This window comes from Ictalurus furcatus, chromosome 9 (assembly GCF_023375685.1).
Source record: "Ictalurus furcatus strain D&B chromosome 9, Billie_1.0, whole genome shotgun sequence".
In the NCBI taxonomy this organism is placed as follows: domain Eukaryota; kingdom Metazoa; phylum Chordata; class Actinopteri; order Siluriformes; family Ictaluridae; genus Ictalurus; species Ictalurus furcatus.
Window position 1 is genome coordinate 10,716,884 of NC_071263.1, and position 14,235 is coordinate 10,731,118.

Genomic DNA, 14,235 nt, shown 5'->3' on the forward strand with positions numbered 1-14,235 from the left:
TAGTAATTAACATGAATCCAAAATGAGGTAAGGTTTGTATACTGTATATTTCAATAAGTGCAAGAACATTTCGTGCTGCTCATAATACTGACACCATCATAAGCAGTGCACCACTGAGAGGACATGATGAGTAATAGATAAGAGACATATGACAGAATAGGAAATATTACAGACAAAAGTACAGTCAGCTTCATTAAGACTTCACTGTGACTATGGTGAAATATTAAAAATGATCATTGAAAGTGAAATGTCCCAGAACAATGACTGCAGCGACATTAGAGCTACTTCCTGAGCTTCTATGCATTATTAAAGAAGGAAAAGCCTTTCTGATGATCCAGTGATCCAGGCTGGAGTGACAGTCTGATCTAAGTAGGGGCTTCTACAGTACTAGGCTTCTACAAGCTACAGAAAGACACAGGAGCTTGTACATACATATATAAATATACCTCATTTCAAATTGATGATTGCCAGTAAGTGGACATAGTGTTTAAGAATACTGCTGCACCACATACACTCATACCAACAATACACGCACTAGCAGGTCAGTGTCACTGCAGTGCTAAGAACCATTCACTACCCAAATACTCTCATAATATTTTGTGATCATTTCCATTAATGGATGGGGTAGATATAGATATGTTGACACACACACACACAGGATTAAATATTAGAATGAGCTCATTCATATAAACTCATGATTTGAATTAAAGCCAGCACTACTTTCAGAGCGGTGCTGTTATGGAAAATTAATCAACGCTTTCTGACAACCAGAACCAAGAATTTAAGAGCACTGTTTTATAACTACGCATTTATTGCATAATAAACTAAGGATGTGATGTCCATAAATTGTTTTTTTTATTCTTGTGGATGTACAACACTATTTTGACCAGCACACTGGATGTCTACGTGTTTTGTTTTGTTTTGTTTTGGTCTCACTTTATTACGCAAATTCATTAAATATGATCAAATAATTTTCAAAACACTCTGAAATGTCTGTATATTTCTTACATTCTACATTCTACTTTCAGAACATCTTAGTTTGCTGTATTACAATTTCAGTAACTGTGATACTTTTGATACTATAGATCATACTATTCTCCTTGATAGATTAGAAAATGTTGTTGGCATTAAGGGAACATTCCTCTCCTGGCTCAGGTCTTATCTGACCGATCGTTATCAGTTCGTAGATATAAATGAAGACTTCTCCACGCCTACTGAGGTTACCTTTGGAGTTCCACAGGGTTCTGTTTTAGGCCCACTGCTTTTTACTTTATATATGCTACCCCAGGACAAATTATTCGTAAGCATGGAATTAGCTTCCACTGTTATGCTGATGATACACAGTTGTATGTTTCAGCGAAGCCAGAGGACAGACAGAAGCTTAGTAAGGTTGAGGATTGTGTAAAGAACATTAGACGTTGGATGTTAACTAACTTCCTTTTACTTAATTCTGTTAAAACAGAAATACTATTATTAGGATCACGTGTAGCTAGAAAGAATCTTTCTGATCACATGGTTACTCTGGATGGACTTTCTGTTTCAACATGTACAGCAGTTAAAGACCTTAGAGTGATTATTGAGCCTATCATTTGATGCTCATGTAGATAATATTACTAGGATAGCCTTCTTTCATCTCAGAAATATTTCTAAGATAAGAAATATATTGTCACTACATGATGCAGAAATACTAGTTCATGCATTCGTCACCTCTAGATTAGATTACTGTAAAGCCTTACTGTCTGGATGTTCCAGTAGGAATATAAACAAACTCCAGTTAGTCCAGAATGCTGCTGCTAGAGTCCTAACTAGAACTAGAAGATACAACCATATCACACCAATATTATCAATCCCGCATTAACTATAAAATACTTTTATTAGCCTATAAAGCACTAAACGGTCTCGCGCCACAATATCTAAGCGAACTTTTGGTTTTCTATGATCCGCCATGCCTACTTAGATCAAAAGATGCAGGCTATCTGACGGTACCTTGAATAGTGAAGGCTACAGCAGGGGGGGGGAGATTTCGCTTATAGTGCCCCACTGTTATGGAACAGTCTTCCTATTAGTGTTCGGGACTCAGACACAGTCTCAGTGTTTAAGTCTAGGCTTAAAACGTATTTTACTCAAGCCTACCCTGACTAGACTTTCTATTATACTAATTCCCAGTCCTAATAATCTTTTCTCTCCCTCTCTCCTTCTGCCGAGCCACACACGATTTTATGGAGATACTAGAGATCCAGATCCTTTCTGCCTCTGGATGGAGCTCAAATCTTCTCCAATTCCAGACTGCTGGGACTACGGCTGCTCCTAAGGCCACACAGACTTCATATAAGTCAATAATTAACTTTTTCACATTATCTGTTGTTACCCAGATGAGGATGGGTTCCCTTCTGAGTCTGGTTCCTCTCAAGGTTTCTTCCTCTTAAAACATCTTAGGGAGTTTTTCCTTGCCACCATCGCCACTCAGTGGCTTGCTCAGTTGGGATAAATTCACACCTTTAATATCTGTATACCGTGTTGATATTTCTGTAAAGCTGCTTTGAGACAATGTCTATTGTAAAAAGCGCTATACAAATAAAATTGAACTGAATTGAAAAAAATTTATGCAACTGTGGTTTCTACAAGCGGTTGTGGCAGTAAGTTGATGAATAGTGCCCTCAGGTGGTACAGCTTATGTATTAATACTCTACATGCAGTTGGTCAATAACTGAGTATATTAAACAGACTAGTCCTATAAGCATAGATAATGATCTATCTTCATATTAATTAAGTAATAGGATGTCAATAAAGCAAAATATCAGGGGGAAAAAACCTGATATCAGCAAAATACACTTAAAATATTTATAGTATGGATTTGTTCTCCTGGTGAGTGGCTATAAAACAAAATGAGTACAGACCAATTTAAAGTACTTTTTTAATTATTATTATGCATGTGTGGAAGAAACAGAAGGAAAGTGGTAGGACAGTGGGACATTTACAAATAACTTCCAAAGCCACATTAAAACAAAGTTTAACGTCAGCTGAGTCTTTTGAGGACCAAAGCTGTGACGCTGTTCCCGGTCACACCACCAAACTGGAAACGCGGCGTAGGCAGCTCTTGTTGCAACTCAAAGCCTGCAGTAAACACACTTACAGCTGAATATGATAGAACACTGATGGGTGATGATGTGTAGTGATACAAGATGCAAAAATTTTATGAGTTTTTTTGCAGCCAAAAAAAAACCTGAAGTCTTCAAGTCTTTAAATTAACATTGTAGCAGTTTTTGTATGGGTATGCATGGGTACAATGGGGAGCTTGAGCTTTATTTACATATCTCAGCCTCTCTCTCTCTCTCTCTCTCTCTCTATATTATATATATATATATATATATATATATATATATATATATATATATATATATATATATATATATATATATATATATATATATATATATATATATATATATACACATACACACACACACACACACACATTAGAAACAACAGTTCCTAGGGAGCAAGGACACATGGTCCTCAATAATGGTGGTTAAATTGCATGTGTGTGTATGTTTCTAATCCTTGTTCAGGTCTGACAATATACTGGGTCTTAAATGGCTATATCTATAATTTTATTATATATATATATATATATATATATATATATATATATATATATATATATATATATATATATATATATATATATATTATATATATAAAAATACCACAGAAACACAGAAAACAATACGGGATATTAAAAAACAACTTTCTACTTTTGCCAGGATAAAAAAGGGCAATCTGTATCATCGCAGTGTTTTGAAATCAATGACGGATGCTAGTGATCTGTTTTTAAAAAATCCTAAATCTGGCCACATAATTTAATATCTGCACTCCTGCTGCCATGTTATAATACATATCATCCTCTTTAAAAATGTGAAGTTGGAAGCAGAAACCCCAATATACTGAAATAAATTTTTAGACTGTTCCACTCCTAAGTTTTTATTCAGAGTCAATAATGGCTTTCCCTTTGTTTATTTTTTGTTAAAAAATAAACAAGACACACACACACACACACACACACACACACACACACACACACATAAAGTTGCTCTACTTTTCACTTTAGCTCCTGTACCTGGGCTGAAGATCTGCAGCAGCTGCTCTTTGGTCCAGTTACAGGAGGTGATGATGAAATGTCCCTGTGGCTTTAGAGCTGCTCTCAGTGAGGACATGTACTGGAGTTTTGCCATTTCTCTGCCTTCAGGGTTCAAGCTAATGGCATCAAAAGTGCCCTTGTCTATACACAAGTCAAACTCGTTCAGCTCTGGGCTGAGGTTCAGAAAATCCTGCTCCTGTAATTATATAAAGAGAATATACCTAGCACATTAATAGTCATTAAAAACCACAAGTGCAAAAATGTATGGTGACCTGAGAATTAAACCCTTCAGATAGTGCAGAAGTTTTGACAAAATCCAGGTTTTTGTATTGAAGTCTGGTTACTCCCTGGTTAAAGATGAGAGACTCAAACACACTGTCAAAAAAACTGCTATAAATTTATTTAATTCGCATGTAATTGAACAGGTAATAAATAAAATAAAAGAATAAAAGTTACAATTAATTTTTTTTGCAGCCACTTTTGTAAAACTAACTCCTTATCTACTTTATATTACCTTTGCCAAAAGCCTAGACAAAAGTTTAAAAGTTTTAATAAAAACATTTGTATATCATTTTGGTGAAATATATTTATGCTTATGTCAAAGTACATCATAAACATAAAACAACTGTGGCCAAAAGTCAACTTTTCATGATTTTCATCTGTTGCCAGAAGCCACAGTGACATCCAATTTGGCATCCCAAGATGCCACACACACGATATAAGGCCAAAAGACTGTGTACACCTGACCATAACCTATATGTGCTTGTTGAAAATCTCATTCCAGATTTAGTCCTCCTTTGCTGTTATAATAACCTCCACTCTTCTGGGAAGGCTTTCCACTAGATTTTGGAGCGTGGCTGTGGGGATTTGTGTTCATTCAGCCACAAGAGCATTAGTGAGGTCAGGCAATGATGCTGGGTGAGGAGGCCTAGGGTGCAGTCAGTGTTCCAGTACATCCGAAAAGTGTTCAGTAAGGTTGAGGTCTGGGCTCTGTGCAGGCCACTCGAGTTCTTCTGCTCCAACAAAGCATGTCTTCATGGAGCTTGCTTTATGCACAGGGCATTGTCATGCAGTAACAGGTTTCGGCCTGTTAGTTCCAGTGATGGGAAATTGTAATACTACAGTATCCAAAGACATCCTATATACAGTAATTGTGTGGGGAAGTTTGGGGAAGACCCTCATATGCATGTGATGGTCAGGTGTTCAGAAACTATTGGCCATATTAAAGACTTTCATGAATATTTTTTTAAAAACTATTTTTCTCTAAAAACATTATTGATAAAGTCAGACTCATGTTCAACTCTTGTTGGGTTTTTTTTGTTTTTTTTTAAAACATACTTACTAAGGCCAGATTTCATGTCAAACCACTAGAAGAGAATACTGAAACTGTTACAGCATGATTTTTTTTAGAAAGTCATCTAACATGTCAAACAATGAAGACCTCTTACCTGAATTGTAATATTTGTTAAGCCCTCTTCTGCCAGGACATTTGTTGCGAGTTCTACTGACGCACTGGAATAATCTATTCCAGTAAGATTCATAAAACCATGCTTGGCCTTAAGAGAAAGTATTAAAAATTCTTAATAAAAAAAGTTTATATTTTGTTCAATTCACTGCACTGCTATATGGCAACATACCAGTTCTACAAGGAAGACACCATTTCCAGTGCCAATGTCTAGTATGGCAGCATTTTCAGGTGTGTTCTGTTTCTCCATCCACCAGATTACACGGTTCATACTTTCCTCCCCAAACCTTAGGGCAGAGAAAAAGAAAAGCATTAGACTATTGTGAGAGTGTGATCATTTGTAATCAATCCAGTTCTAGTCTATTCTAAACCCAAACCTGCAGCTAGCAAAAAAAAAAAAAAAAAAAAAAGGACTCTTCTAGCACAGAAAGGTCTACCAGACTGACCAGCTGGTACCTGGCTACAGTAGGATGGAGTTTTTAGCAGTGATTCTTAACTACAACATCTGCAATCTCAACCTAAGTCCAATCCATGAAGGTGGAAAAAGAAATAACACATTTCATAAAGGAAGACATTACCATATTTCTCCAACATCTCCAATGTCTCTGTAAGTCTGGAGTTCCCTGCTGTAAGTATTATCCCAGCTAGGAGGAGAAAAACAATGGTCAGCGCTTCATAGTCATATACTGTAGTATTCATCACAGCAGCAATAATAATACTAATACTAATAAATAAATAAATAAATTCATTAATTAAAAAAAACAGGGAGGGGCACAGTGGCTTAGTTGTTTGCACATTTGCCTCACACCTCTGTGGTTGGGGGTTCAATTCCTGCCTACGCCCTGTGCGTGCGGAGTTTGCATGTTCTCCCTGTGCTTCAGGGGGTTCCTCCGGGTACTCTGGTTTCCTCCCCCAGTCCAAAGAAATATGTTCTAAGCTGATTGGCATCTCTAAATTGTGCATAATAGTGTGTGAATGTGTGTGCGATTGTGCCCTGCGATGGGTTGGCACCCCGTCCAGGGTGTCCCCCGCCCTGTGCCCCTGGGATAGACTCCAGGCTCCCCGCGACCCTATGTAGTATAAGTGGTACAGAAAATGGATGGATGGATGGATGTATAATAATATCACTCAGTTTATTGATTCTGATCTACACGATTAAGTGAATCAAACCTTCTAATCTCCACCACTTCACCACACAGACTGGAACTCAGAAATATTGTGTAGGTTACAATTTCAACCTCTGCAATATACCTATGGCATATAATCATATCAAGGTGATCTACTGGTTTAAAACAACAACAACAATAACAACAATAATAACAACAACAACAACTTTTGCTCAGAGACTCAAATGGTTCATTGAAGAGTCGTTCTCAAAGAACCGATTCAATCAAAACCGTTTTCTTTCACATTTGAGTATGCACATTTCACAGCAGCTGTCAAATGAATCAATTTAGTCAATGATCAAGTTACACCAGTTTTTATTATAGAAGGTTCTGCTAAAACCTTCTACAACCCGAAGACTTCACTGACCAGGAAATTACAAAAGCACCAAAGCGAATGTATCGTTAGAAAAGAAAGATTCGCATATGAGATCACGTGATATATTACAGTAAGTATTTACTATTTTTCTTAGACTTTAAGAGTAACATACAGTAGAGTCACATAACAGAGCTGTGTTATTATACAATTCAGAGAAATTAGACAATACAGGAATGTGTTTCTGACACCCAAACGTGCGATTAATGTATAAACCTGAAAAGGTTCATATAAAATGCTCACTATTCTTTTGTTCCGAGTTTTGACGGAGCAAAATCTTCTCCAAAATCGGTGCATGATCCTGAAGAGCTCTCCTGAACATGTGAGCTCTCTGAAGCCATTGCTGAAGTTCCAAACAAGGCACTTCGAATGAACAATTTTCATAATAAAAGTAGCGCGTGTACGTCATATACGGTCTAACGCGTGATTCACGCGTATTCCGCGTGCGGTGAAAACACATTCAGAAAAGGACATGAAGGTGGAGGGTGACAGGAATTTAAATGGAGTTTAGAGCAACACGGTATACAGTATTTCACAGATGTATTCATGTTTCAACACAATAAATATAAACAACGTAATCTTCCATTCATTACTTCTATATATAGGCCTATATTACGTTGCTCAAGTAAATGGAAAAACATTTAAACATGGTACTAATCTTACGTGGAAAGGTAGTATCACAGCATTTTAAATGAAAACCTAGCATCCACACGAACAGCCGAAGAAACTGCCTCCCATGTCTTTTCTTTTGCATTTAAATCTTTATACAAGAAATCCTGCAGGTCATAAACATCTCTCTCTGATGACCAGCCTGTCACGTGATTGCTGCTTTCTGCTGAGGTGCGAATGCCCCCCCCCCAACACACACACACACACACACACACACACACACACACACGCATATATATATATATATATATATATATATATATATATATATATATATATATATATATACACACACACACACACACACACACACACCCCTCACCCCCACACACACACACACACACAATTTAACATGCTGTTAAGTGTATTTCACATTTAACCCTACTATTATGTTATGGGTCAGTTTGACCCATTTCCACATTTGAGATGTCTGAAATACTGGTTCATCTCTCTTTTTTTCTTTGAAATGTTTCGACTTTCCTCATTTACGGTCATGAACTAATATGCAAATATTTCTTCTTATGGCATGTCTTGGCTAAGCCATAATAAAGGTTTACTGTTTTAAGCTGTTCTTTACTGTTTTCTGTGTATTTAATCTGTGGAAGTCATTTTGACCCATAACATAGGCCTAACGGATGTAACTTTTTCCCCAACATAATGGGAGGCTTAAAAAAATAAATACTTTAGATATAGCCTAATTTTGATCGCATTAGTTATTTTTGCAACTCCTGGTAAGTGTTTTAGTTTTCTTTGCTTTACCCCAGGCTTAAAGTATTAAGATGACTGTGAAAAACAGTAGTATACTTTAATTAGGCCAATATGCATTTATGGTGAAATTACTACATTTTCGTGTCAACACTGCTCTTGCACCGCACTGCCCTTGCACCTCTCCTGCACTGCACCGCCCTTGCACCGCACCGCCCGCCCCTGCACCGCACCGCACCGCACCGCACCTGCACCGCACCGCCCCTCTCCTGCACCGCACCGCCCTTGCACTGCACCTGCACCGCACCGCCCCTGCACCGCACTCGAGTGCAGTGTGAATGCTCTAACCTGTTAAAATGGGCACGGAAAAAAATAACGCACCACATACGCACTGCAAATGGAGCATGCGTGAAGCTGGCCTAAGTCCTTTTATTATGTACACACGGATCTTCATCAGATATTCAACAGAAAACATCAGCAAGAGAATTCATTTTCATGATCACAGCCATCAGTATATATATATATATATATATATATATATATATATATATATATATATATATATATATATGTGTGTGTGTGTGTGTGTGTGTGTGTGTGTGTGTGTGTGTGTGTGTATATATATATATATATGAAGCTTTTTTTAGGAAAAGTCCATAATTGAGTGATGAGTGATAATCATTTTCTGCTATTTAAATTGATTATGATAAACACTACTGGTCAAAAGTTTAGATACACTCATTCTTTATTTTCATTTTTTCCCACATTTTAGAATAATAATAATAAAGTCATCAAAACCCTGGAATAACATAAATTGATCTATGGGAATTATGTCATGATAAAAAAAAATCCAAAATAAATCAAAAGAATTTAATATTTTAACACTTGTTATCAGGTTGATATTCTCTTTCTGAGGCACCCAACCGGGTGCTAATGGCTATGCAAACATCAGGTATCATCGCTTTTGGCGGATCATAAAGGCGATAGATCCTTCTCTCTGACAGACTAAGATAATTTTTTTTATTTTTTAAAATTTTTTTATTTATAATACTCATCTCGTTCCTATCATGTAACAATCGTAGCAACAGATTGACCCATTTATTACTGACAGGCAAAGGTAACTCAGATCCCTCTCAGTTAACCCCATTCGATGAAGACTGGCCCCTGAGGGCTCATACAAAAGGCCTCTGTTTGAAAAGATCAACGGGAGTTGTACTATCTCCTTCTCCGTCTCTCTCCATCTTTTCATCGCCTCGATGTTACTTAAAGACCCATATTTCTCAACCTTAAGGTTCCATGTCTCCGTCATATGGCGTCCAGCCACCACCGAAACATCCAATACCGTCAACTTTAGCGGTTCCTCCATCACCAGGTCAGGCTTGATGTATGAGTGTGCAGTTGCAATCACAGGCTCTGTCCATATACTCCGCTTGACCTTCCTAAGCATTTTCTCCGCCAACCACATCACTCTGTTATGGCGGGCACAGCGGGCCTGGTGCGTGACCTCACATACTTGGAGAACATGATTTAATGTCTCCCGCATAGCACAGGCCCCCCGGCATGTGATATCATCTGCCTTGTCAGGTCTACCGCAAGACCCTCGTGCCTTCGTGGACAGAACTCCGCCTCTCAGCTGGATTCCCCTAAGATGTAAACGGGGGAAGACTCTCATTGGTTTCTGTAGCCAGAGCTTGCCTTGTCGATCTTACCAACTGTAAGCTCTCTGCCATCGACAGCGTCATGCAACTGTGAAACCCACGCATGTTGGGCTTCATCCCTTGTTATAACCATTCCAGCCACCCTGCAAGGGATGTTTATAATTCGCTCAATTTTCTTAAATGATTTCTGGCTGACAACGGACGCGCAATATATGCTCTTGCTTGTTAAAAGCTTCTGGAATCTTGATTTCTGGGCTAGAGGGACTGATGAGCTAATGCAGGGAATCCCCAGACCACCATCTTGCACCCTGGCATGTAACTACGCCACCGGGGTGTCATTTGGTAGCCTCAGCCATCTCCGGACACTAGATCTTATTAAAGTGTCCATTCTCTTCATTGTGTTTCTATGTGCGTTCCCCAACACCAGCTCATGAGTTAGTTTTGGCAAGAGGAAAATTTTTAAGATTTCCAGCCTTTGATACTGCTTCAGGGGAGCTTCTGATACTTCTCTCAACATCATCTCCAACCTCCCAGTGTGCTTGGGGGTCACCTTCCCCTTCCAGGTGAACTTCAAACCCAAGTAGCTCTGTACAGATTCTACTCCCATTGGTGCAATTACTCCACCCGTTGTCCTTAGCCTCCACGGGACCCGGGACAGCGGATCTCCTTGTCGAACCCCTCTTTCACACTTTGTTAAGGTCCCATCCAAGTACACAGTCGAATGTCTGTATAGATGTTCGAGATAGTTCAGTAAGGGCAATGGGATGCCACTGGCCTTCGCTGCATCAATGATGGCCTCATGAGCGACCGTATTGAAGGCCTTTGCCAGATCTAAAAAGGCCATTGCAACTGACTGTGTCTTGTTGTGCGCCCTCCTCAAGATAGCATGAAGCAGGGATCTCGCCTCCAGCTCCTCAAGTGCTAGAATCAGGTTAAGGTACCCAGCCAGCGTGGGCTGGTGCCATTGCAGCAAATCCTTTACCTCAACTTTGTCCAGCCCCACCGCCGTGGCACCCATCCCCTGCAGTACCTCAGTTACTTCTCTTTCGGAGGTCGCTGTTAGTATCTCCCACGCCTGCTCTTCCTGATCCACTGCTCCACATCTAAGCTCATTCGGCATCGTTGTAGACTTTCTACTAAAAATCTCTTTCCAGTACTCCTCCCGACCTTCACAGTGAAAATCCTTCTTTCTATGGGCCTCTCTCCAGCATCCGTCGAGCACTGTAGCCGCAGTGTCCCTCTTCCTCAGCTTGTAAAGCCGCTGGATGTTGGCATAGTCAGCCCTCCGAATAAGTCTCCTAGATGTTAAACTTTTGACTTCTGTCCTCCTGATCGGTCTGGAAATCCACTTCGAAGGAAAGTTCCTTTCTGCGTGGACGTTCATGGAAGAGATTGCTTCTTCCCTGCTTAAGTGACCTTGCATAAGGCCCTCCGCAATGTCATTGAGGCAATCAGCCTCCAGCCAAGTGTCTCTGATCTGATCAACTGCTTTCTCCAGCAGCCTTCTCCTCCAATCATCAGAGGTTACAATCGAAGTCTCTTCCACTACTGCAGCCTGGATTAACTCAGTGGGGGTAGCAATTTGTGTTCGTTTTTCTCCTCCTTCTCTTCTCCTCTGCCGTGAGCTGGTCTCCCTCTCTCTCGCTACTTGTCTGGAGTCCCTTGTCATGTGTTCTCCAGCCTCTCTGCAGTCAGCTTCCCCGGGTGGACACGGTGGTAGCCACTCCAGCACCTTTAGCCTCTTCCTAATGGATTCCACTGTGCGGTTTCCCACCAACGTCCTTCCCAGTAGAGCGGCATGGTCTTTTTTCAACATCCCGTGCTTCCACAAGAGGTCCGCCTGGCGCCGAAGCTCTTCGTCTTCCACCCTACTCCATACTCTTCTTCCAGCTGACGCCTTACTTGGAGATGCTGAAACGGGAGGAATCGGTGCAGATAGCACTTTAGATTGCTTCTTCTTTTCTGTAATGCCCGTCCCTTCCCTCTCCTGGGCCAGGCACCAGCCAAGCAGCTTCAGGCACTTTTTCAACGCCTCCGAGGATCTCATGGGGAAATACTGCCGCAACTGCTCCAGGTGCTACTTCTTCATCATTCCTTCTTGCCAGACGTTATTGGCATACCTTTGCAGGGCGCTGTCTTCATCAGCCGACCAGACCAGCTTCCTCGTAGGCATTGACACTAACCTCACAGCATTCCACTCCTCCGGATGTCTGTGGTGCCTATGCATCGCCACGCTCCGCGAGGATGGGAATCTGATGCCACATTCGGGACAGTCATGTATCTTCAGATGAGCGCCCTGACTGTCAGGACTCGTCACTTTCGCCCCTTTGTTTGCATCGCCTCTGCCTTCTACCTGGACTACAGAGGGGCCAGGTTTCTTTCTACTTGTATTTTCTGTAACCAGCAGATTAACCCCCAGTCAGAAGGTTAGCCTGACCGGGGGTTGGCCTGGAACTTAGCTCGGGTGGCTCAACATGAGCCACCGTCTCCAGCGGTCGCCACGAGGAGGCGCCCAGGCCTGTGAATATGGCTCACGCCATACCCATCCCCGCTAAATAAATCAAAATCAAAATCCCCCCAAAATAAATCAAAACAATTTAATATTTTAGCATCTTCAAAGTAGATGCCCTTTTTGCCTAGAATTTCCAGAAATGTATTGTTGGCATTTTCTCAACCGATTTCTTGAGGAATCCCCCTGAGCTGCTTTTTAACAGTATTATAGTTTTTTTTTTGGGGTTTATTTTACAGATTCCTATGACAATTTTTTCAATACTTTTAATAATTTAATAATAACTCTTGATGCACCAACACACCTACAACACACAATTTGCAAAACTGTTCATTTCATGCTCAAAATCACACATTGTAAACTAAACTCCAACACTAATTTTCAAAATACAATAATACACTAACACAATAAACTATGTCTTCCAAAACACTAACACATGTTCTCTTCCAACAGGAACATTTAGTCAATCATAGCACAATGTCATAAAAACACTAACATCAGATGGATTTACAGAAACTGCATTTTTCATAAGTATCAGGTCTGCCCTTATACAATAAACAGTATATTGTATTGATCATAGATTGTGCTTTGCACTGCAGTTTCTTTTGAAGCCTCTCTACATTTTTGTTTTGTTGGGTTTAGTAAATGCATGAATTGTGTTTCTTTTGTTGCAGAAATTCAATACAAAAAATGATTGACCCATCTCAGAGTAGCTTTATAGAATGTACAGTTTATGAGAAAATGAAGACAGAGACAGAATTGCTGCAGTACAGGCTCTATTTGCAACAGAACATTAATGCAAGATAACAAAAATATGCAATATAGCTGCCGTTTATTGTGTAAAAATACAAAATATACTAACAGAAAAAGCCACAGAAGAATAAAAAAAAGGAAAAAGTCATCTTCTAATCTGCCATACAGGAATACAGTCACTGTACATTAATACATGATAAAATTACTGCATTTACACTTTGCAGTGAGAGGAGCCCTTATACAATATCCTACCTGTTGGTTTCTTGAAAAATTCGGACAATGGATGCCACTGTGTCCTAGCTGAGATTTGGTTGTACTCATTCACCTCACTGTTTGATAGCCCATAGTTTATGACATGGTCTATGATAGTAGCTCTTATTTCATCAGGTACTCTAGCTCTGGCCCGGCTTTGAGCGTCACCACACATTCTAACTCCTCTCTCTCTATGTTGTTCTTGTCCAGGCATTCCTCACCCTTGCCCTTGTCCCACTCACCTCCCTTGTCTTGGTACTCGTCATTCTCTCTCTCTTGTAGGCATTTTTCTTACTTTCTTTTTGTTGATCTATACTGTTCATTGTCCACACAAGTTCAGCCCAAAGAGTTCCTCTTTTACTGTATACCATATGGTCATGCGAGTGAAAGAACCTCAACACCTGAGTGTGTTTCCTAGAAGGGAATCAGCCGTGATTGATCTATTTGCATAACTTCAATCAGCTGTTTCTCAGTAGCAATGGATTAAAATACAGGGGATATATATGTGTTTCAATTCACAATATGAACAGCTGTTCACTTTGACTTT

General features: G+C 39.8%; 1 protein-coding gene across 2 annotated transcripts; it reads right to left on the bottom strand.

Moving 5' to 3' along the window:
* Positions 1-2,900: 2,900 nt before the first annotated feature.
* On the bottom strand, positions 2,901-7,497 carry eef1akmt2 (EEF1A lysine methyltransferase 2). Of its 2 annotated transcripts, none has more exons than XM_053633827.1 (6): positions 7,386-7,497; positions 6,182-6,247; positions 5,776-5,890; positions 5,587-5,694; positions 4,118-4,334; positions 2,901-3,114 (listed from the first exon to the last, which is right to left on the bottom strand). In XM_053633827.1, the coding sequence occupies exons 1-6, from the start codon at positions 7,481-7,483 to the stop codon at positions 3,017-3,019; spliced, it is 702 nt and encodes a 233-aa protein (XP_053489802.1). In that variant the 5' UTR covers positions 7,484-7,497; the 3' UTR covers positions 2,901-3,016. The 2 variants fall into 2 exon arrangements, with proteins under 2 accessions (XP_053489802.1, XP_053489801.1); XM_053633826.1 differs by lacking the exon at positions 7,386-7,497 and adding an exon at positions 6,412-7,304.
* Positions 7,498-14,235: the final 6,738 nt, after the last annotated feature.